At 31.4% G+C, this 24479-nt stretch overlaps 1 protein-coding gene across 3 annotated transcripts in view; it reads right to left on the bottom strand.

Moving 5' to 3' along the window:
* The window catches only part of LOC105202216 (sodium/calcium exchanger 1), an 85273-nt gene that overhangs the window by 20639 nt on the left and 40155 nt on the right, over nucleotides 1–24479 (bottom strand). The window contains exons 4-5 of one of the 3 annotated variants that reach the window (XM_039456890.1): nucleotides 8961–9179; nucleotides 5904–6065 (exon numbers count right to left, since the gene is read on the bottom strand). In XM_039456890.1, coding sequence (XP_039312824.1) covers nucleotides 5904–6065; nucleotides 8961–9179 — 381 coding nt within the window. The remainder of the gene's footprint in view (nucleotides 1–5903; nucleotides 6066–8960; nucleotides 9180–24479) is intronic. The other 2 variants (XM_011170620.3, XM_011170619.3) reach the window with 2 other exon arrangements.

The raw sequence follows: 24479 nt of genomic DNA, 5'->3' as shown, positions 1-24479 counted from the left end.
CTTGAAAGTTAAAATTTATTTGGAATGAAATCGGTGACACCTCTGGGACCTAATAGGAAAACATTGCGTAATAGCAGTAAAGAATTTTAATCGTTTTGCACGATATGTACGATGAGCTAGATGCAAATTATAAAGTGACGCTTTCCGTTTACGTAAACATGCACCACCACATGACCACACGTTTGAAAGCTTAATTAGTCCAGTTAAAAGTCCACAATTTTTCCTCATTTACGTTCACTCTCGGGAGTAATTACGCTGGCTCAGCTCTCAGTTCCGCTTGGCTTTCATAAATCGCGAGAAGCACGTGATGTTAAAAGCCCCATTTTACCGTAATCGACTGTTTTCGATAAATAAAATATCACTTATAAAAATTAGTTTTCAAATCATGAATGGACGTAATTTCTGTTCAAATTTTGCAAACGTATACTATTCCTAGAGAACATATAATCCCAGTACCATTTTGTTCAGCAATTTAATGTAATGTTTATATTTTTTTGTACATACTATTTTAATGAATATAAATTAATAAATATTATGTTAAAGTATACAAATTACGACGAGTTTCATAAAAATTATGTCAAATTTATTTGCAATATACGTACAGTATACGAAAATATTTCGTACATGTTTTCATATATAATTTTATAAAAGCTCTTCAGTCTTATTAGATTTATTAATCGAAAGAACTTCTTTTAAAAATACAGCTTTTACACTGCTCCTGACAACTTCTTCAACGATGTGGGTTTAAGAAATATTCTCGTTCTTATATGTGCCTTCTTAAATTACGTTCAGCCAGCTGTCAGAATGTAGGGCACCTAAAAAGTGTGGTAATAATATTGCATAAGTAATTTAAGAATGTATTCTTTCTATCTGAATCGTATTGTTTTCGTACACTTTTTTTTTTTTTTTTTTTAAATGTGAATGGTAACTTCTCTAATAATATGAAATTTAAGAAGGCGACGTACTTCATTTTTAGTAAATAGCGAGAAAAAAATTTTCTTTACGTGCTCGTATCGCAAATCTTGTGCTGATAATTCAATGACTCGACAATTTTTTTGATAGCAGCTTTTTTTTAAAAAAATATTATACTTTACTGAAATTTAATGCTGGAAGTTTGTGATTAATTACTTATTTTGAGTATTAAATGCGTTGCTCGTTAGCGCTTTCAATACTTAAAATAAGTAATTAATCAGTACTGAATTGACAAATTTTTGTGAAGGCATTACTTTCATATTTGTTACACTATGCAATCGTATTCTTCTTTCTTATGATTTTGCATTGCACACATTACATTAAAACTGTAACTGTATGTTGGAAAACTACGTAAATTTTTTCAATCCCACGTATCAGAATTTTTCAACACTGATGTGCAAGTCTCCCAGTGCGTCGGGAAAATTTTAGAGAAATTAAAAAGAAGCAAAGGAGTGAGAAATAAATAAAAATGCGAGTAACGCAAGACGTAAAAAATATTTTTACAGCTGTAAGAATAAGCTAAATTATACCGTGTCTCCTCTCACTGCCATCATCACTGCAATAAAATCACTTTTGCGACGATAAAATAAAAACTAAAAACTTCAGAACTTTATTCTTTATTTTTAAATGTCGCGGTGGCGATGTACATGACAACCGTTATGATGAAATTAAGTTAGAAGGAGAGAAACTTTACAATTTTGGCAAAATAATTATTCAATGCGCCGAATTGAAAAAGATTGAAAAATATTTTGCAATCCAAAAGAACGCTGCGAAAATTAAAACAATTCTCCCTTGATAAATGTAGTAATATTCACAGTAATGTTTTTGAGAAGAAAGCGTCTTCTCGCACATTGCGTGTATCATCTACGTGGAATTGTAATTGCATTTCACAATCAGACAATAAATATTTTCACGAGGCATATAGCCAGCGTCTAACCAGTTGACCGAGATATCTGCAATTGAAAACACTCGCGAAACACTTTCGATAGAAGTGTCATCAAAGACGTTTAAAATTCTTTGAGAGCGGTCCTTATCACAAGTGAAGCGCTTTTTTTCCCCCTTTCTCTTTCTCACTGCCTCTTTTTCTCTCTTTCTGTGCGCGCGCGCGCACATGTACGTGGGTACGTGACAACAAAAGAAAATTATTATTAGAAATCTGTATACGAAGATACGTTTACGACGAAACGTGGGCGTTAATATAGCTAAAGAGTCTGTAAACACGCGGTTAGTTTTACTGTTAACACGTGGCCGATGTGTATTATTGCAACACTGCTTGCCTGTCTGCAACTCTCCTGCTAAACTCGGCTGATTCATTAAAGTGTTTCGCGGTCTTTTTCAAGCAAAACTCTCTCTTATTGATTATGTTATGTAATTATCGGAAAATCGAGAACGCTAGAGAACTCTCTCGGGTTCGAGTAAACTCGGCTAACGATGTCGAATAGAAAGTCTGAAAATATTTAAACAAGTTACAAGGGCACTCTTATATACAATACATTATTAATTTCTAACTAAAATACAAAGTAAAATTATATACAAGAAAAGGATTTTATTAAATTTTTAGTAATCCAGTCTACAATATATATTATTTTATTTTTGTTTTAAGAGTTTGAAACAAAATGAAAATTGTCTTTAACGTAAGGAAGCGATTTTTTTTAATGAAGACAAACTTTCACTAATTTATTTACTTTACTAAAGTTTGTTGTGAAAAATTGATCAATTCTTAATTTTTATTAGTAAAAAATTTGTTAAGTGCCTCGCTACTCCGCACAGGCAGCCATTGCCGTAAATTTTAAACGAAATTTACTTTGGAAAAGAGTGCAGAAGCGCAGGTCGCCATAAATCACGCAGAAATTTCGTGGAAATTTCACGAGAGGAAAGAGAACGCCGTATGTGTAACGCTCTTTATCCATCTGTCCGTATATGCATGTGCGCGCGTATTCAACTGCATGTATACATGTCCACAGGATTTTCGAATGTCCTTAGAAAGCCATAAAACTGACGATATTGTGGACATTTCTTCGCGTTTATACGGAATGACTCCTAAGTAAATGTAAAAGGTTTAAGGAGATATTCCTTGGTTTATTTTAGAAAGAAAAGGTCCTCTATAAACATGTATCCTGAAGTGGCTTTGTTTTCAAGATGCAGGATGTCAGAGTTGAGGAGAGAAGTATGAAAATCTCGAAAACGCTTAGAGATATTTTAATGAAATAGAATGCTTGCACGTGATATTAAAAACTATTTTTCAGCACGCCGAGAGAAAAATTGTTTTGAATGAAGAAAAATACGTTTTCTTCAAATCATATATTTCGACGCATGCATTTGTTTGCTCTGTTTAAATAAAAATATTTACTTCTAAATAAATAAATGTATTATCATAGTTTTGCATTAAAAAATTTCGTTATATTTAAATAATGATTTTACAATAACGTTATTAAACTTAATTAAATTGTTTTCTTAAATAATCGAATTGTCTTGAATATAAAAATAGTTTAACATCAAGTATTTTCTAGAACTGTAAAAAAATTAGTTGAATAAAAATTATTTCTTCATTTTATTTATGTAAATATTTCATTTAAGAAATTTTTAATCAACTGCAAGTAAATAAGCTATTAAGACTCATTGAGTAAATTTTTTTAAGATTTTTTTTTCTCTCGGTGTACTAATGAAACCTTTTTAAATCAACCGGGGAGTATTTACATGGGTAATTTATAAAAGTTTTTGAGAAAATGATACGCCACTGTTTGACTTTTAAGAAAAAAAGAAAAAAAAATGCAGTTTTTGTAAAGTTTTAATTCGAAATTTTTAAAAATTGTTAGACTCTTAAAAAAAGTGGTGGCACAGCAGTTTTTAATTTAAAAAACTTGATATGATTATACGAACGCTTCTGCTGAATCAAAAATGTTTTATTAATACAGTAAATACAGAAAATAGTTTTTAATACCACATGTGAAAGCACACCAAATTTGATTAAAAAATATCTGTATGCGATCACTATATTTTCGAAATTTTCATATTTCTTTTCTCAACTTTTGACACTCTGTACACATAACTTGCAAATGAAGTTCTTGAGTATTCAACTGTCATCTTTGGATTTTCTCAGCTTTTCCGGTAACATGTCTCACTGCGGAAAATTGCATTTAAGAAAAATGACGTGTTCATAAATCTTGCGGTCGTATTATTGCAACCGCATATTAAAGTTGCATAATTTACACTTGTGTAACTGTAAATTTTGGGTTATTTGAAAAATATTGTAAACGTGAATGAAATATTCCACGTGTAATCAGCAATTATAAAAAAAAAAATGAAAACATTTTTCATTGTCACGTTAAAGAATTTTTTTTTCTTTTCTTTTTTTTTATTTTCTTTTTTTTTCATATACATTTCAATTCTTTGCGTTTTTGCGTTAATTCAGTTATTCATTTTTTGCACAAAGTTGGAAAGTCTGCTTATTATATTCTAGCCTGGGATTTGTTTTCAACGGTATCAAAGAAATTCCTCGATCACCTCGGTAATTTCTATCCGGAAATTAAGCTTTCCTCCTTTATAGAGGATGAAGCGAGAAGAAAAGGAGTAAATACAATTCTGCATCTTCTGCTTCTGCATGGAAGCGTTGATCTATAAGGGCGACGGAGGGGAAAAAAGAGGAGGGAAAGATAAACAAGGTGAAATTACGTTGCTCGATACAGTAGTTTCCAGGGCTTTTGCCAGTTCAGCAGGCCTTTGCGATTGTGCTTGCTGAAATAAAGCACGTCTTCTCCTTCGCCCTTTATCCTCCCCTTACCGTCTTTCCTCGTTTTCTTCCACCTGGATGGAAGTAGAGCCATGACTAAAGAGCTCTTCCGTATCTCAAGAAGTAAAGCGAGAAAAGTTAAAATAAAATTAAAGAAATCTTAAAAATAAGAAACGCGAGAAGAATAAAAACATTCAACAAATATTATTACACAAATAATAACTGATTTTTTTTTCCATTTATTACATCACGAGAAGCTGTAAAAGTTTCTCTAATTGCTCTTGCTCAAAGATAATAAATATCCATGTGTAAAATATTACATCGTTTAAACCGTTAAGTTCGATTATTGCAAAACTCGTGCTGATTTAAAAATTTCGCAGTTCTTTCTCGTAATAGAAAACATTTCGTAATTAATCTTTCCAAATACGGGAATATTAAAAAAATATTATCTCGTCGTGAGAGAATTCAGGTGTACCGTTTTCCGTTTTGCAGATTGCGCCATCATAAACACATTTCGATCAGAATTCACTTTACCTCCCATCGCGTTAAAGCCGATGGCAATTTCGTATCTATCAACGTTGTTTTCATGTAAGATTGAGCCACCATTCGCATTCACGAGCAAATTGTTATTTCGAGAACGTGCTGAAAACATCTTTTCGCGTGTTAATAAAACTGAATGAGTTGATGATTCAATCAATTGAACGAGCACGTATTTTTGCCAAAATTTCGTTTCGAGAATAATCGATAACAATTTTCTTGTGCAATCCCTGCACACACGTATAAAATAATATAATCAATCTGTGTGAAAGATATTTTATCTAACAAATAACAAATAGATTATTGTTATATTTCTTTACATGTCAAAATTTAGACTAAAATAAAATGTCTTCTAAACAATTGATTATTTACCATAATACTTTTTTTTATGTACAGAAATGGCAGAAGAGCCAAAATATTGATAAAAAATATCTTATATCTATTTAAAAAATTTCAATAACATTTCGTATAAAACGCATGTTGTAAAAGTGTGACATTTCATTTAAAACGTAAAATTGAAGAAAAGACAATAAAGATTTTTCATAATTTTTTTATTAGTAAAGCATTTTTAAAAAATTAGAAAAACAGTAATAAAAATAGAGCGTACATTAAATTCCATTCCATATATACACGTGGTATTAATATAAAGAAAATTATTACTCACCTGTGGGCGGAACGAAGGCAAAGAGGATCTTCCAGAAAATGGTAAGCGAGTGCATAAGATAATCCGTCGCGGATGGTGAGGAAGGTCGTCCACCCTCTTCGTCCTCATCGCCCCCACTGACGGTCAGCGCTTCCGTGAATTGCTCTTTCCAAGAACTCGTGCCTAAAGGCAATATTTCAGAACTTGTATATCAGAAGGAAAGAGAGACAAAATGCAGCTTAGAAGAAAAAGAATATTGCAATTTTCAAAATCTTTTTATTAACAATTTTTAAAAATAAATTTATCATGATTTCTGGATTAATTTCTTAAAACAATGATTAATGTCTCAGAAATTATCTATGACATTAAATCTCTGTCTATTCAATCTACTTTATATATATCGCACAAACAAACGAACGATTGAATTTATTTCTTTAACAAAGACAATACTGACTGTAATAGAAAAAAAATGTTATATAGAATAACTTTTTTTGTACTCATTCAAATCTATGAGCGTGACGAGCGAGCGAATGAAGCGCTTTATCACGGATAAAAGTTGAAAAATGCTTTGAGCGATACCATTTTACAGGTCGGGTGAAAGCAGAAAATGCAGAAAGGAAAACCGAACAAAGAAGAACGCCACTATAATAGAGCCATGTGATACTCTTTTCTAGTTGTAATCGATTTCATTTCTACACATGTACATATATGTACAAACATGTGAAGAGGGAGAAAAAGAGAAGAGGGAAGAAAGTGAGAAAGATAGTAATACAGAAAAAAAAGAGCGTGGGAGACACTATAAAAGAGAGGATAAAATTCAATTTTTGCAACGAATATCTACAAGATAAGCCATTTGGATCAATATTTTTTAGCATATTTGTTTATTACATGTTTACAATATTTGCAATATAATATTTCTCATGCAAGCATCACACAGTAACAAAAAGGTCCATTCTAAATTTCATGTTAAAGTAACTCAAAAGTGAAGGTAAAATAACTTAAAATAAGAGTTCTTTTCAAAAGGTATTCTAAAACAACTTAAAATAAGAGTTATTTTAACATAAGATTTAGAGTGGACCTTTTTTTACATTTTATTCTTTACTGTGCAAATATTTTGTTTATTAAATTTTCATATTATATGTATATTGTTATAAATAATAACTGTTGGATTAAATAGGGAAAATATTGAAAGGATTATCACGTAAAAAATTCCACGCTTTGCGAATTTGATTTCTCAGAGCGAAGTTTCTGAGAGATACTTTTGAGAAACACGAAGTACGTGGAATAATTTCCGGAAAGAGAGGAAAGCCATGAAGACAAGGAAAGCCTTTCGAATGCAAAGAGGCTTTTCTTTTGAAAATGTGCAAAAATGATACAGGAAAACAGCTCGTTATTAACATCTTCGCGTTTTCTATTGTTCTTTGTGAAGTCAATATCGCAATTTGGTACGATCATTTTCAAGGTTTCTATCGGAAGTTTACGGTATTCGTAGGGAGAGATCGCAGCGGCATCACGTCCAAGGGATTTTATTGTTTCGTATCAATGTGTCTGTCTCATATAAAAGTTGTGCGAAATATGTAAATAAGTACCTTATTTACACATTCATAAGCTTTTATATTTTAAAAATCTTCGTTCTTCTCTATAAAATAAAACATCTATCTCGCGTAAAAGGTGTGCAAATCATATTTATAAATTTACCAGTTTTCACTTGAAAAAAATCTTCGTTTTTCTTTGTAAAATAAAAACACTGTGTGTCAGTGTTACAAAGATAATAATTACATTTGAACGAATTCACGGTTAGTACATTAAATGTCGAGAATTTATTGCAATTCAAAATTTTTGTTTTTAATTCATCGTGTTATTCTAATTTAGTAGCACGATAGAAAATGCTACGTGAGATATAGAGAAGTGTAAAAAGTACGGTTCTGTGAAACGGTTGCATAGCGAATGCGGTGAAAATTTAAGGTGACGGTAGATGCAGAAATGTAGAAACGTGAGAATCATGCATATGGTGCCGAGGGAGTCTTGAATTTCACGAGCGCCTACATAACGCCGCATTCCTCCGGGTTACATTTTTGAAGAGACCCAATCTAGATGCTCGCGCGTCCCGTGATACGCATTTTATCCTCCATTGGGAAAGATTAGGTCAAGTTAGTTCGAGTTAAACGTATGTGCCATTCAATAATAAATGTATGGCAGTTAACGAAGAAAATTCCTTGCAGTGAGAAAAACGACGCGTAAGAAATTTTACTACATTTTATAGAATTATAAATAATCGTACGAGATTTAGTTGCACGTTTTTCCACAATTTTTGTCCATTGACATTTTTATCTATCACTCTTCTTCCTTTCGTTTTATATTTTTGAAGAAGGCACCGAAGGCACGTATTTGTTTCCAAATCAGTCATAAATGTCATTTATAATCACATAATTCTAATTTATATATATTTTATATTTATACCTGAAAATCAAACTCTAAGCTACAAGAATTTCTTCCCAAATTTTCTTTACATACGAAGAAACAACCCATCCCTTACTGTCTTTGTATATTTATTTAGAAATTTGTAAATAATATACATATATATACGTGAGCTGTCTTCGAACTGGCAGTTTGATCAAGAAGGGCGTGTTCTTTCACGAAAAAGTCAAACACGTGAACCAAAATTTTAAACAACGTACTTGTTTCTAAAAAAAATATTTTTGAAAATTAAAAAGTTAAATATATTTAACTTTTTAATTTTCGAAAACAATTTTTTGGGGGGTCAAGTGTTTGTCTAAAAAAATTTACATATGTTTACATATGTGCAACATTTATATATATTTAGATATACTTATGTACATTCATTTACATATAAACAAACGTAAGGAGTAAAAGTTATTTTTTCACATATTATAATATATTTAACTTTTTGATATTAAAAAACAATTCTTTTAGAAACAAGGTGTATATACTTTGATTTTTCACTTTTCAGCACGAGAGAATTCAAAGGGACTTAACAGGTGTACACGCTCGAGTGTGAGTGTAATCTTTATACCTTACAGCAAGATGTTCCAAGAAGAGATCATATTAGGAGCTCACCGAGTATTATGGAGGCGTTTGCTCGCTGGACTAGCTTATCCACAGTGTTCTTGAACTCCTTGGATTCTTTAATCCTGATTTGCGCTCGGGACACCTCACCCAGACGCGGTCTGCCCAGCAGTGCCATTTTCTCTTCCTCCGTTCTCTCCTCCGGCTGCTTCATCTCCGCCGCTGCAGCCATTCCTGCTTCCGCTGAAAACAGAAAATCGCAACGTCTTGCTGTTTTAATAATGTCGCGACACGTTCCGTAACAGGAATAAGTGGAGAGCCGATTCATGGTCAGATTCAGGAATGGCGGAACAGTCTCTGTTAATTAACAGTTTTAATTAATTCCAGCCTGGCATAATAAATATGCGCGACGTATCGTTGGAAACTTCTTTATTGGATATTTTCAGATATTGAACGACCCATTTTTGCATTAATAAAATGCTGAATTTTTCAAGTAATTTCAAGAAGAGAGTTTCAACATTGAAACGTATAAATACTGACAGTTTTAAGTCAGTTGAGAAATATAAAAAGAAAATATAAGAGATGAAAGAAGTCAACGAAATTGTAGATTTACAGTATTTAAAAATTATTATTAATTTTTTTTTTTTCAGATATTTTATTTTGTAACTTCAGCTCAAATTATTTTCTCATAATAACAGTATCATTTTTAAGGCGGCCCTATTATCATTTTTATTTATGATATATATTAATTATCCTTAATTTTTAATGTGTGTATGAACGCACATATATAGAATTTGCGGCAGTGAAGGCTTAATAAAATTTATGCTGTCTTTTGTCAAGATGAGCTCGTAACATTCGGTAAAGATTGATAGTGCGGAAACAATATTAGACAAGACTGATTGATCGATATTCTCCGTACATGGAAATCCATTTAAATAGACCTTAAATGCAGACGACAAACGCGACAAACAGCCGCTTTCTCGCATGGTAGCGGTTTTACTATCGATTGGACTCATGAATTATAGTATCGCACACCTCTCTTAAGCTAATTCCGTACTTCGTATTCCATGTCTGACCACACATCGACTCGCATCACTTGCATTAACACTTTTCTACTAGTGCGTAGTATGAAACTAATTCGGCCTAGACGAGAAAGACTGTTCTATGTGGCTGCATTCAATGAAGACACAAATATTAATGCACAACAACATATATTAAGGTTACAGAACCTTAGTGAATCGAAGAGAATAATGTATTTTTCAACACTATGTAAAACAGTTTTTTTAAGGGATGGATAAATAACATGTTTCTATTTTGAAAATATATACACGTATTTTTGTTAACAAAAATAAGATGCAAAATCAAAATAAATCATAAAGGTAAATAAATGATAATAGCGTTCTAAATAATAATCGAAGCATGCTCATGATAGCTATATTCAGCTTCGATAAAGTATCTGAAATTAAAAAAGCTTTTTTTATTTTTTAAGACTTGTTTTTATATTTTGTAAATTACATGCACACATCTAAATTTAAATATTACCAAAAATGTTCTTTTTTGTTGTAACTTGGAAAAAATTAAAATTAAATTTTGGGAAAAGTTGAGCCAATTACGAATATTATTAAAAATATTACTTTAAAATTTTAAATTGAAAAATGATGCTTTAAGTAAAGTGCCTCCAAAATCCAACATTTTTAATGTCATTTTGCACTTTACTTTTTTAAATAAATATAAATATTTTCAAAGAAAAAAAACATTCATTTTTTTAAATAAAAGTTTTACATGGTGTGGAAATATTAGATTATTTTTCGATTTGTCAGAGTCTTATTACCTTAATTTTTATCATTGTTATATTGTTAGTACAGCAGTTAGTTTTGACAAAAACATTTATATATATAAGCTAGATTATTTGATTATCTGAGAAAATGTTAATGTGTAAAGAGCGATCTATTAAATACCCAAATGTTATTAGTAATGAAAATTTCGGCGCGTTGCAATGTAGTGTAAGATTTAACACATAGTATATCTGCTGCACTACCAATGTATAAATAATACTCAATGACCACATTTATCTCCGTCAATCGTGAGATGATCGATACTTTGCACAGGGTGTTTCGATCGATGATGAATGACGCATTTATTGTTGGTATCTCCTGTCCACAGCCGTGATAGTGTATGATCGTATTTCATCACAAGAATAAAAGGAAATACGAATAAATCCAAGGTACATGTCAAAATAAGAGGCAGCCATGAGATGGAAGGAAAAAACGAAAAAAGAGCGAAAAAGAAAAAAAGTATTATTGGTATTATTGGAGAGAAATATTTTACCATATATAGTTAAGAATTTTTATTCAAATAAAAAATTTGAATATATTAATACATAATTTCTCATAAAAAGAAAGCAAAATTATATTTAAAAAAATTATTTTATTCTATATTTGTAGATATATGTCTGTTCTAAAACCGCTTAAAAAAAACATTCTGTAGTCTTTGCTTTTATGCTTTCAATATGAAAAAGCGATCAATAGATAAACAGAACCCCAAACAAAGCAAGAAAGTTAAAGGGTCTTTGTTAGAAAAACGTGTCACTATTCAATTTTCTTGTTAAATTTTTTCAAAAAGCTTTATTCAGAAATCCTTTCATAAGTATATATACGTTTGTTTTCCTAGAGTTTCACTTGGTGTTCTAGTATTACTCAGCAAAAGCCTCTTATAGCTCATATCTCGACTAAAGCTCGGTGAGTTAGCTTTCCGCATTGACAAATTCAATTTCACTTGACTCTTCCTTGATTCTGGATCGATATATCCTCCGTTATCTCCGTAATACTCGGTAACCTTCCTAAACCTCGTATCTCACGTAAGATATATTTTGTCAGATCTACTATTATGTCTCGCCAACATACAATAGCTTAAAAATTATAAAAAGAAATATTTTTTATTTTATATAAAACGAGATAAAGTCTCTTTTTTGCAACAATACAATTTTATTTTTTCTATATTAAAATCATAACTTTTTTTATTTACGAAACTTACAGTTTTATTTCTCATGGAATGCAAAAGTGTTTAGAGAACGAAATGTATAATAGTAATAAATATTATATTACATGAATCTTGTTTCGTTCTCGAAACGAAAATAAATTTTATTTTTTAATATTAGATTTAACAATTATTTCTAAATTCTTTTACATTTTTAGTTAAAAAAATATGCAGCAATTTACAAATAGCAATGAAAATCTGTTGTTAGTAATTGACATATAAATTAATCGAAGCACCTCGTTCGAATTGAAATTTAAATTACAATATTTCTTAGATTTTCAAAACGCGGAATTTCTTCACCGTAATTAATCAGTGCCTTGAGCAACGTTGTCTACTCTACAGACTATGAAAAATAAAATCCACGATACTTCTAGCACACTCGTCGAAATTGTAATCGTTTTTCTTATGATACTTGTACTCGAATATGTCGTACATCTTTTGCACATTTTCTTTGCTTAAACTACATTCGAAAACATCCTCTTCGAGGAAAATTTTTCTCGAAAAGGACGTTTTGGAACTCAACTTTAATTCGTAATTTCAAATTGAAATCGTACACTTTGGATATGATCGATCGTATAATTTAAATAACGAAGGCGACATGTTATATCGAACAGCCACATATATCCATCGTGAATTAACATTATAATTAATTTCAAACGTAAAAAAACTGTACGTGAATACTGTATTTATTGTAAGTTAAATATTTTGCAGGGCTAAAAGGTCTTTGACATGCGACGCACGGTACGCATTTACGTAAAGTCACGGTGGTTACTTGGCGGGCAGCGGCGACGTGAATCACTTACTGTCAATGAGTCGTGTATTTATCAATCAGATTAACGACGAGGACCTCATGAGAGACGAACAGAAGGGATACGCACGTGTACGCACGTGTACGCACGCCGGTGTCCGCTCGGGCCCGAGCCGCTGCGCGCGCATCATCCCCCACCACTCGCCTCTGGCGTGAACGTCGCCATTCATCAGCAGTCACCGGTCAGAGACGGGCGGCCCACCGGCGGCGCGGCGGTCGCGGACAGCGAGTGCGCGAGGAGGGGATGAGTGCTCCGGATGCTCCGTCCGACGCGGTTCGACAACTCTGAGCTTTGAAGCATACTTTCGGATGTCGGAAGTGACCGAATCGGGCGGCGATTTATCTCTTGACCTCTCGCGTTGGTCGCCGTGTGCGACGTAATAGGTCGGGTCGCGAAACTTCTCGAAGCGAAACTTCTCGAAGCATGAGGCGTGCGACGTGAAGTTGCCCCTTCATCTCGTGTTCGTTGTGCGACGTAACCGAAAGTCGCGAGTGTGTCGGACGAAGGGAAATGTAACCGTGTCACTGCGTGTCCTTCCGTATTTACCTCCGGCACAATAAGTTTCGGGGATCGGAGATCGCGTCGCGTTGATCAATCCGCTATTGGCGTTTCGCGTGTGATTTGCGATATGAGTGTGACTAGCAAGCGCCGGGAAAGACGCGGCATTCGCTCGTCACACGGCGTCGGGGCAATCGACAATTGCGATGCATCGCCGGGTTTACGTTTATCTTCAGACTAATTCAAAGACGAGTTCGCAAGTGTTGTGCGAGTGTTCGACGAAGGACCAGGGTATCCCGTTGGTCTCCCGCGTTAATCGTCATGTGCGACGTAATCGGTCGGCTCGCGAAACTTCTCGACCGGCGTAAAGCTGCCCTGTCATTTCGTACTCCTCGCGCGACAACACATAACGCTCGAAAGTCGAGTGTGTCGGACGAAAGAAAATGTGGCCGTGTCCTTGCGTGTCGTCCCGTGTTTACTCGGGCGCAGTAACTGTCGGGGAAATCACGACGATCGCGTCGCGTTGATATTAATCCGCGGGATTGACGTTCCTTGGGCCGATTTGCGTGTGATTTGCGATGTGTGTGTGTGCGAGACGAACGAGCGTTAGGAAAAACACGGCGTCGGGGCAATCGAAAACGTCGGTGCGTCGTCGGGCGTGTGATTTATTTTCGGATTGATACGGAATTCGGAAGTGTTGTGCGAGTGTTCAACGAAAGACCCCTCACTGTGTCTGAGAGGAGGAGGAGGAGGCCTGGGAGGCATCAGGCGACGGCGGAACAACCATGGAGTAAGTAACCTAACCTAACCTAACCTTTTCGCCATTCGTTATTTCGGAATATACTCATCCTCCGATTTTTTGTACGCGGTTTTTTTACGCGATAAATAATCCCTCCGTTTACACGGTATTTTTTGTACGCCATTTCATTCGACCGGAAAATACAAATATTTCAATGGTATTTATTGAAACTGTTCGATATCAGTGAATCAAAAGTTTTTTTACTCGATCGCACTTGTTGCAACATTCCGATCTTTTTTCGGTTGACTCGAGTACAGTACTGAAAAGTACGCGGCAACGAATAAAATTAAAATTTGTTTTTCTTAATTTTCGTTATTCTTTTTGTGCGAATATAATATAAATAAAATAAATATTTTTACAACGCACTGGGAGATTTTCTCTTACGTATTCTTATTTATACTGGCAGACTCCGATTCTCCACCGTATAAAAAATTATGTGGAACGGATAAATCTCTCCATAAATTAAAGTGTGAGTGTATACTTAAATATCTAATAAGACGTTTATAATATTTAACGTAGGTATATTTTTGTATTTTACAGATCAACTGGTCTGCGATGCTGTTTGTAATTCCGCTGCTGCGCATCGTATCGGTGAGTGAAACAATTTCTCTATTATACAGTAAGGTAACAAATGTATTTGACGTTTTGTATTTGAGGGATATTTTCAATTAACATAATACAAAGTTACGATAAGTTGTATGAAACCGTTACCTTAATATGAATGGGCTGCAACTGGTCAATATTTAATCTTGAAGCATTTTCTTTTACATTGACAATTTCAGGAAGCACAGTAAAAAAAAACTATGAGAATAAAATATATTGATAATATTACCTGGACAATTATGGTATTAAATGCACTACAATTAAATATTCCAATTAATTATTTAGAAAAATAAGGAGAAATGAAAAAAAGAGAGAATTGAAATTAAACTGTAACGTTGTAGTAAATATATTGATACATTTTTTGATAAATGAAAAGCTTTTAAATTTAATTTAATTTTTATTATGATTCTCATATTTTATGACTGCTGCAAGAAGATGTTTTTGTGTAACGTATTTATTTTTTCACGAAAATAAAACTATATGTAGAAAAAGATTGTGAATGTTTGAATATATTAATTTATTTTTTTTAATTCTCTTTTTTTTAAGTATTTTTTTATTAACATTTTATTGAGTTTGCATTTGGTATTCTTATATTTTTCAGAATTAAATTTTGTATGTTCTGATAAGAATTATATATTACAATAAACGAAGTATAGTATTTAATATTTTGTAACAATTGTAAAATCTTTTGCGAGAAAACAAGATGAGTTTATAAAATAAACTAAAATGAGGAACTTTATTGTTATTATTTTTTTAATAATAGTAAAATTATATAATAATATTAAAATAGTATTGTATTATATTTAAATTCGTAATTAGCTTGCATCATATTGATATTCAGGCAGAATATAATAAACAATCCATTATTGGGGTACGGTTTCATCAATATATCGTATTTTCAACACAAAACAAATTTGCTGTTTGCCATTTAGTTGTTTGTGATTTTTATTACATTTTATTACATAATTTTTTTTATGCAAAGAAAAGAATTGCATACAGATTTGAGGATCTTTTGAACGCTGAGTACTTTCCGAACGATTGGCTTATTTTCTTTTCTAGATGTCGGCAGCCCCTTAACTAAACCGAGAAGTGTACCAAACCCATATATCATATGTCATCATCAGTAATAACTTGTGAATAACTCAACCATTCCCTTATGAAAATTTTTCTCAGAACTTTTATACAAATTTTCCAGAAATATTGAGAAAATCTACATTTTATCTTAGAATTTATCATATATGTGAATTCTGAAATATTCTAAGATAAAAAAATCTAAGAAATTTTTTAAAAAGTTATAAGATTGTATAAAAATTTGAAAAAATTCTAAAATTTATGTAAAAATTTTGTAAAATTACTTGAGAAATTCTGAGTCAAATTTTATAATCCTAGTGAAAATTTTAATATTTTTCCAATTTTTTATACAATTTTATAATTTCAAAAAAAAATTTTTTTTAATTTTTTATTTTAAAATAGAATTAGCATTTTTCAAAATTGTGCATATATATGAAAAATTTTGATTGAATTCATGCGTATGAAAGATTCTGAGAAAAGATGTAGATTTTCTTAATATTTCTGAAAAATGTTCCAATTTGTCTAAAAGTTTTGCGACAAAATTTCATTAGGGAATGCTTATGTTATTCACAAGTTATTACTAATTATGACATGGGTTTGAATCATTTCTTGGTTTAGTTACGGAACTGTCACAATATCTAGAAAAAAAATAAAAAATAAACCAAACTAACATCGTTCGGAGTGCCCGCTTTCAATATACAATACTGGTCAAAAGTTTGGATGCACCACGTGATTTTCTCTATTCGTTCAATAAAAGCCAATTTGTTAAATTTGTAAGGGCCAAAGAGCTTTCTATTTCAACAGACCAACAATCCTAAATCATATATCAAAATTGTACCGGGAATATCCCAATAAAAAAAAATAAAAAAAAACTTAAAATACGAAAAATAAATAAATTTGGCTTCCTGAATCGCCAAATCTAAACTCAATAAAATTTTTGTGGGATGAATTAGATAGGCGCGTTTGAAGAATGAAATAACACTTAAAAATTCTAAAAATTGCCCGTGAGGCTATTTCGGCAAAAACGTTATTTAAATTAATGAAAAGGACGCGTCCAAAAATTTGTACTGCTCTGATAAAAGTCCGAGGAGGGTACAGCGATGAAAATAAAGCTCTGACCTACTCTGCTAAAACTTAAAAAATAGATTACCACAGGATGTTTATTTTTGTTACAAATTTTTCTTTTAGGGAAAAGTTTGTGTTCAAATATAGTCTTTAGTGCGATAAATTTTCTAAACCTCATTTTTTATTTTTTTATTTTTTTTTTAACAGCCGTTTTATACAGATGCGTCTAAATTTTTGACCGGTACTGTATTTTACTAAAACCAGAGAGGAGACTTTTTTAAAACTAGATCTCAAAAACTGTGTGACCGGTTAAACCCGGGCCAAAATCAATAACAGTGAGATATTTTGTGGCAATTTGGTAATCACTGTACCAGTCAACAAATAGAAAATTAATCTAGTAAATGGTCAAATAAAAACGACAATTGAATAATATTTTAATCAAATATATATGAATATTAAATCTAAAAAATATCTTAATTAATCTGGAATTTATTACTATGAAGTCTCATTGTTTAAATATTTTTCTTAAACAGTCATTACTGGTGATTGTTTAACGACTGGTGTAGTGATTCTACGGTATTTCTTAATCATATTCTGAAAGAAATTGATTAATTTTAATGCAAAGAAAGCGAATTAATCAAGTTGATTTAAATTTGCTTTTCAAAACCGTGTTCGACGTAATGCGTCGTCAAACTCGAGGCTTATTGAACGGACGTATTCAAACAAAAAGAAGCGAGAATATAATTTATTAGCCGTAAAGGGAGGGAGGGTAAGAGATTAGCAACGATAGGTCATTCGTGTCTCAGACACGGATAAGATCAACGAACGATCGGTCGATGAACGCCAGATGCAGTCGAGGTGCGATTTATCGCGTCCTCGAAATGCGTCCATCTCGGAGGAAAAAGTCGGTGCGTAAAATTTAAAGTAAAGACGGAAATGTAACTCGCTTCAGGAATTGTTCTACGTTTCGCAAACTTCCTGACGCATTTCCCAGTATCGCTTCCTCCGCTTGAATGTTGCGCACTGCGGTGCATTTTAAGTGAGTTGTGTTCTGTCACGGTGCAAATTGACCCGATAAAGACACATTCTACATGTGTGTCTAGCAGATAAATGTAAATATGTTAACTGTGTACTAATTTCGCATGAAGTCTAAGAGATTTCTCCATATTTACATGCATAAAATGTATGCAATTAACTAATGTTAATTAAACACATTTTAAAAATTTAAAAATTTTCTTATTTTGTATTTATTTATTATTGACTTTCAATAAATTCGAAAATCTCTTTTTAGTCGCTTTTGAAGCTAAGATACAGTGTATCTGAAAATCTGCAGGTGTATCTTCTTAAGATATTCTTCTGTTACAATCGTGAATGAGATTGTAAATTCGTTCGATTTAAATTCAAAATAAATAGAGAATAAAATTTTGTTTCTTTTTCAAATACATTTTTTAAATGTAAAATATAAGTTACTTTTATTTGTTATTTTGTCAAGATCTCCAAATGCTTATTTGAGCTTGATTGAAAGAAAAAGTACAGGACATTTATGATAAGAAAAAATTGCTCCATTTTTTATTGGGTAAACTAAATCGAAAAATCTCTAGCCGCAGCAGAACTAGGACACGGTGATTGAATACAAGCACTGATAACTAAATACGGTCCAAGCTTTTCCATCGGAATATTTTTAAACTTGATTGCTGACGGCGAGTCAGAAATAAATGGCGGTGGAAAACCGTCTCATTTCACAAGATTTTTTAACTTATGAACGGTAGTGGAATTTTTACGAGCGCTTCTCGATCAAAACGTCGGAATTATCGGAAAACATAAGAAATGGTTGGCGAGAGCAAACTAAAAATTCAGTATATGGACGTAGTAAGGAAAGTCGTTTTAAAAAATTTCAGAAATCCATATTCGCCAAAAAAATGAATGTACTTTATTTAAAAATAAAAGCGCTTTTAAACTTTTTTTAAAATTACAAATTGATTTTTAACCATAATAACTTATTAATTATAGCTTCTTAATTTAAGAAAATATAAAAAAATGATTTACAAGTAATAGTAAAGTCATATTTAACATTTTATAAATATAAACGACAAATAAAATACAGGATAAAAAGGAAATTGTTAAAAGTATTTACTAGATTACATGAAATGTCAACGGAACATGATAGTAAACAGTGAGAAACTCGATATTTATACACGAGAGCTGTCAAGTTGAAAGTACTTTAGATTAGCGTATCTCAGTAGCGCTAATTGAGTTTCTAATAGGATCGATAGTTGTAGTTTCGATTATGTAACGAACGTGCCTTTAACATTGTTCTGTATTCCATGAGTACAGGTACTGAACTGTGCGAAACCCCGACACAACAACAAATTTCACGCAACAAAGTTTTATTTCAAATTTGTTACATATTTGTTAATAATTATCGCGGACAAAAGAATTTCCTCTTCAATTTCTAATAGAAGAATTGCCCTAGCAATAATTGGAATCAATCTTCATACTGTCACACGTGTGTTAGAAAGAGACGATGGAAATAAACGTCAGAATAATATGGCGGTTAACATGCGAGAGTTTAAACGCGACAGTTGTGTATCGCGGTAATTATTATTTACAAATGTTAACGTTTAAATGTCATTCTAATTGCTATTGCAAAAGCTACATAATAATTTGAAACGGAATAAACCTTTGCTAATTGTTTTTTAAATCTCCAGTACTGCGTCTACTAATTTGCATAATTAATTGACTAGCAAAACAGTTGCAGAATCGTTTAGTGAAGTTGAAAGGGGTATAAGTTAATAGTATTATACATATACACGCGAACTTGCTCAGGGCCATGACCGTACACGAGGGTCATGACATATCGAAATAAATATCACTTTAATCAAAGCTAGATTCTATCATTTTCTACAGTTCTGCCAATTTAATAAAAAGGAGAAAATTAACATTGACATTACTTTTGTAGACTACGTGCACTGAGCAAATCAAATCAATTTAAATAAAGCCATTAATTTTTTCATTCTTTACACACGTACGTACATTTTTTCGCACTTTTATTTTCTTTATAAATTTTTCATTAATTTATTCGATATATTTCACGTGCGTATTTTTCAAAATAATTTAAATAACGAAAGCACTGATATTTACAATTTTACAAAACTTTCAATTTTATTATATAATTGCAGAGAAGAAAAATTTTTTTAAATTGAAAATGCCACGTCGCTGCATCAAGATTTGGAAGCGAAACTCGGAGAAATTGTACGCCGCGATTTTTACCAGAGTAGTCCAGCACGTATATAGGTTGATGTAGCAACTGAAATTACTCTTGGTATTGCAAGAGTAAAATAGATCGATCTAGAGATGGATGGAGTTAGGAATGAGGGGGAGGGGGTGCTTAATGCGTCAGAGTGGACTTATCACGGATCTCCCGAACCGGCTGCTGTAATTAAGGGATCATCCAGGATAGAAGTTATAAAAGAAATCTCAGTGAAAAAAAGTTAACAGATGACGCAATATTTGTGTCAATCTATTAATAACGAGTTATCAATAGAATATTAATAAAAAAGCTACACTGTGAAAACGAGTCGAAATATTCGGAAGCAAATGTTATTTGTAACATTTTTCGATAGTCATTGATTATCAAAAATATGCTTTTCTGTGAAAAAAATTTTTTTTAATTGGTTTTTTGCTAAAAAAATTTTTTTATTTCACCATGCTTAAATATTTACTTTGGCGAAATAAATTTATATTTTGTGTATAAATCTTCATACTCTTATCTAGCATTATATTCTACATAAATGTTGAAGCATTGAAAATCTGGGAAAGATTCCGCGCTGGAAAATTACCGAGTAAAATTATAAGTGCTTTCTCAATTATTAAAGAGCGTATAAATAGATTCATGATATATTTTAAAACTATGATATCTTCGAGCGCACTTTCTCTGGCGCGCATAAAGTTAATTTACAACTTGTTACGATGTTTAAACTATTTCCGTAGGATGAATTATTATCGCCTAAGTTATGTGTATAATTTTATTATCGTTAATTAATTACTCCTTGCTGCTTCTTCCTTCATTCCTCAGTTACCTTTAATTGTACTTTGTACTTCGAATATTTTCCGTAATTACATTGTGTAATTAAATATACGGAGTAAAGTGTTTTTAATTACTAAAAGAAGTATTTTGTAGCAAGTCTGGAATGTTTCGAGATAGCGTATTATTTGTCTTAACTTCGCTCGATTGTCTCCCTCATTTTTATCTTTACTACTTCACTTCCGCGGCATTTTTGTTATCACATTTCTTTTAATTGAATCTTTGTAAAGACGCATTGTTGCATAAATGCGTCACTCATTCGCCAATACTTTGCCGACCTGTTCGCTCGGCTTTAGCCCGGGAATCCATTTTTAGAAGCAACGTATGGCGCCCTGTGCGGCCAAAGTAACTTATGCTACGGTAAGGTTACTTTTAAGTAGTAAATTAGGCGCGTTATTTCGAGGTCGGTCAACAGAGATTCAACGAACAACTTATTAAAACTAGAATAGAGTTTACGGTAAACTTGGCTGTGTCTTTGTTGTTATCACTGTTATTGCCAGGACTCTTCGGGAATAAAAAAAAAACTTTTTCCGACCCGCGAGTGAGAAAATAGTGATGAAAATGATACAGTTACTTTCTCAAGTGTTTAAACAAAATAAAAGGAAATTTTTTTATCGGAAAAATTTTGCAAGTTATACAAGTAAAAGTAAACTATCCCGCTTGTTAGAGTAGCAGCCGCATTTGACAGAAGCGAGTTAAAAAAAAGATCTCGAATGTAAACGTAAGATTCGAAACTTTCATGACCTGGGGAGATTGATTAATTTCTTAATTAAAAGCAAACAGACGCGAGATAATTAATTGCTACGTGAAAACGTAAGCATAAAGTCACTAGAATTTTGATACTTGTTTCTGCTCTTCTCAAATAGGCAAAAGTGCAGTTAAATAACAAAGTGGAATTTCATAAATTATCATTGAATAGAAAATAAACGAGAAAATGAGAAAGAAAACAATTCATACTGATCAAATAATTTTGACCAGTATGAATTATTTTCTTTCTGTTCCGCATACTCTCGTTTTGCACATCGTATGTTCGTTTTCTTCTCATATTTGTACAGATTTCAATTTACTAATTAAATAAGATAACTTGATTAATTTAATTAAATTTTAAAAATAATAAATTTTTTGTGACATTAAAATCGAGATTATATTATATGTAAAATTATTAAGAAAATGTGTTTTTTCTTATACAAACTTTAAGCTAAATCATGTAGATGATCTGATTTTACATCGTGTGTATAATTTTTATTGTTTATTTTATTCTTATTATCTATTAGAAACACACGTATGTGCATTGAAAACAAAGTGTACGATATTTATGATTACAATTGCATGGTAAATAATTATGATTAAAAGTTGCATTTTTATTATTGTTAGAATGTTAGTAACAAAAACCTATATATTATATAGTTGTATCAATTATAATAAAGTTTTAATACAAATGCATTACAAATCTTAATAATTAAAAATTTTCTAATACATATAGTAAAATATTAAGACTTGTATAATAAAAATAAACTAAGCATTTGTATAAAGTAAATGCAATCTCAATTATAGTTAATATAAGTATTTTGTTACCATTTGCTTACTATTTACGTAGTACTAATAATCAATACCTATAATTTGAATAACCATATAAATAAATATATAATTGATACCGAAAATGACAAAATTTTATTAAATTGTAATTAAATTAATTATGGTAATTGCAATTATTTTTTTTTTTCTCTCAGTTTGTTGTTGACAAATAATTTATCGCTTATTGTTCTTTCTCAAAGATGGCAGACTACATTTTCAATGGAAGTATTATATTTTCAAGGCATAGAGATTAGTCTCCCGCGCTTATCCAAGTTCGTTAGCAGGAATAACATGGCCAGTCGCGGATGAGAGAATATTTCATTATGGCAGAGGCTATTTTCGTCACTTTTATCAGCTGCAAGTCTGCCGCAAGACGAAACAAAAACTAACTTTCCGACACAAATTTACCTTGTTTTTAGCGCTTATGTTTATACAACTTCATCATTTGTTTCAATATTATGTCACAAATTTAGTTTACGAGTAAAGATCACGAGTGGAGGAATTGTTATTTTATCACTGCTTTAAAAACAAAGTATCTTTTATAGTTTCAAAAATTATAGATATATTTTCAGTATTTTATATATAAAAGTTTTTATATATATTATATATTATATAATATAATATAAAGATACATAAATATATTTATTATATATATATATATATATATATATATATATATATATATACTAAACAAAACATGCGCGCGCTATGCTATGCGCGCTACCAAGCTTTTAATATTACATAATTTCATACAAATAACAAATTTAATATTACTTTATTAATCTCTTAATACATACACATAATCAAAATACGCGATCTCCGCGATGACAGCCACTTAAGAAGTTAGCGCACCGAAAGAACTATCGGCGAGAAAACTAATTAAAATCTTATGCGTTACAATATCACCGCAGCTTCGTGGATTATTAACTACGCTCGTTGCGCATTGCGTTGTTGAATCGGTTTTATTCAATCAATTTTCGTAATACATTTTAATATTTTGCAAATATCTTGCGCAGGATCAAAAGAAATATATTTAGTATAGTCATTTATTGTCTGGCAATTTTTATTGTTCAATTTATTTTTTATATTAAATTTTTATAAGAATTTTCTTTTTATTTTGATACATAAATGATTTTAACACAGAGAAACCAAGCTTTCTGTCTAGAATTTGTGTTCCAAACGATTATTCACCGGTACTGATTATTTCGTGACTCATTATTTCATGAGTAATACGTTGCTCCAATCCGAGTGATATTTGCCTCAACCTACACTTATTACTTTCGACGGATTTTTATGATAGCAACTATGTGCATTACGACTTTATTTCAGTTGTCTCCTGACAGGCCATACATTAAATGTGCAAATCATGAATAAATGCATCAGAAATTGATAAATAAAAATGCGAACTGTGAAATAATAAAAATCGTAAATAAAATGTATAAAATATTTCTTTTGAAAAAATCATAAATAAGGCTTATGAAATTTTATCGAATAAATCATAAATACAAATAACAATAGTTTACAGTAAAATATACGAATGGAAAATGACAAATGTGTTTAGTAAATAAGAATCGTGGATAAATATTAATAAAGCATTAACTGTGAGAGCAATAGCAAAAATTATAAAACATGACAAAAATTATGACGAATAAAAATTATAAAGCTTTAATTACTCTGCATACTCGGAATATTTCACGTAATACGTGATCGTCAATTGCATAATTCATACATGACATAGTAATTACATAGATAATGATAAATTAATGTGTTATTCAGTAAGAGCATTCACTTGATTCAGATAAATAATTAAACGCACGTTTCTCACTTATCTAATAACTTAATGATTCATTATTTATCATTATTATTATTAATTACTATTATACCGTTATTATTTATCAGCCACTTTAATCATGTATGCGTTCACATCTACGAAAAGTCTACGATAAGCGACTTATCGACTTTTTTTTGTTTATTCGAGCGATTAAATCGCGCAACTGTGTATATAAATTGGAAGACTATCTTTCTCTCCT

Source organism: Solenopsis invicta, chromosome 13, assembly GCF_016802725.1.
Source record: "Solenopsis invicta isolate M01_SB chromosome 13, UNIL_Sinv_3.0, whole genome shotgun sequence".
In the NCBI taxonomy this organism is placed as follows: domain Eukaryota; kingdom Metazoa; phylum Arthropoda; class Insecta; order Hymenoptera; family Formicidae; genus Solenopsis; species Solenopsis invicta.
Note: the sequence above shows the minus strand (reverse complement) of the source record. Positions and strands in the feature narration are given on the sequence as shown.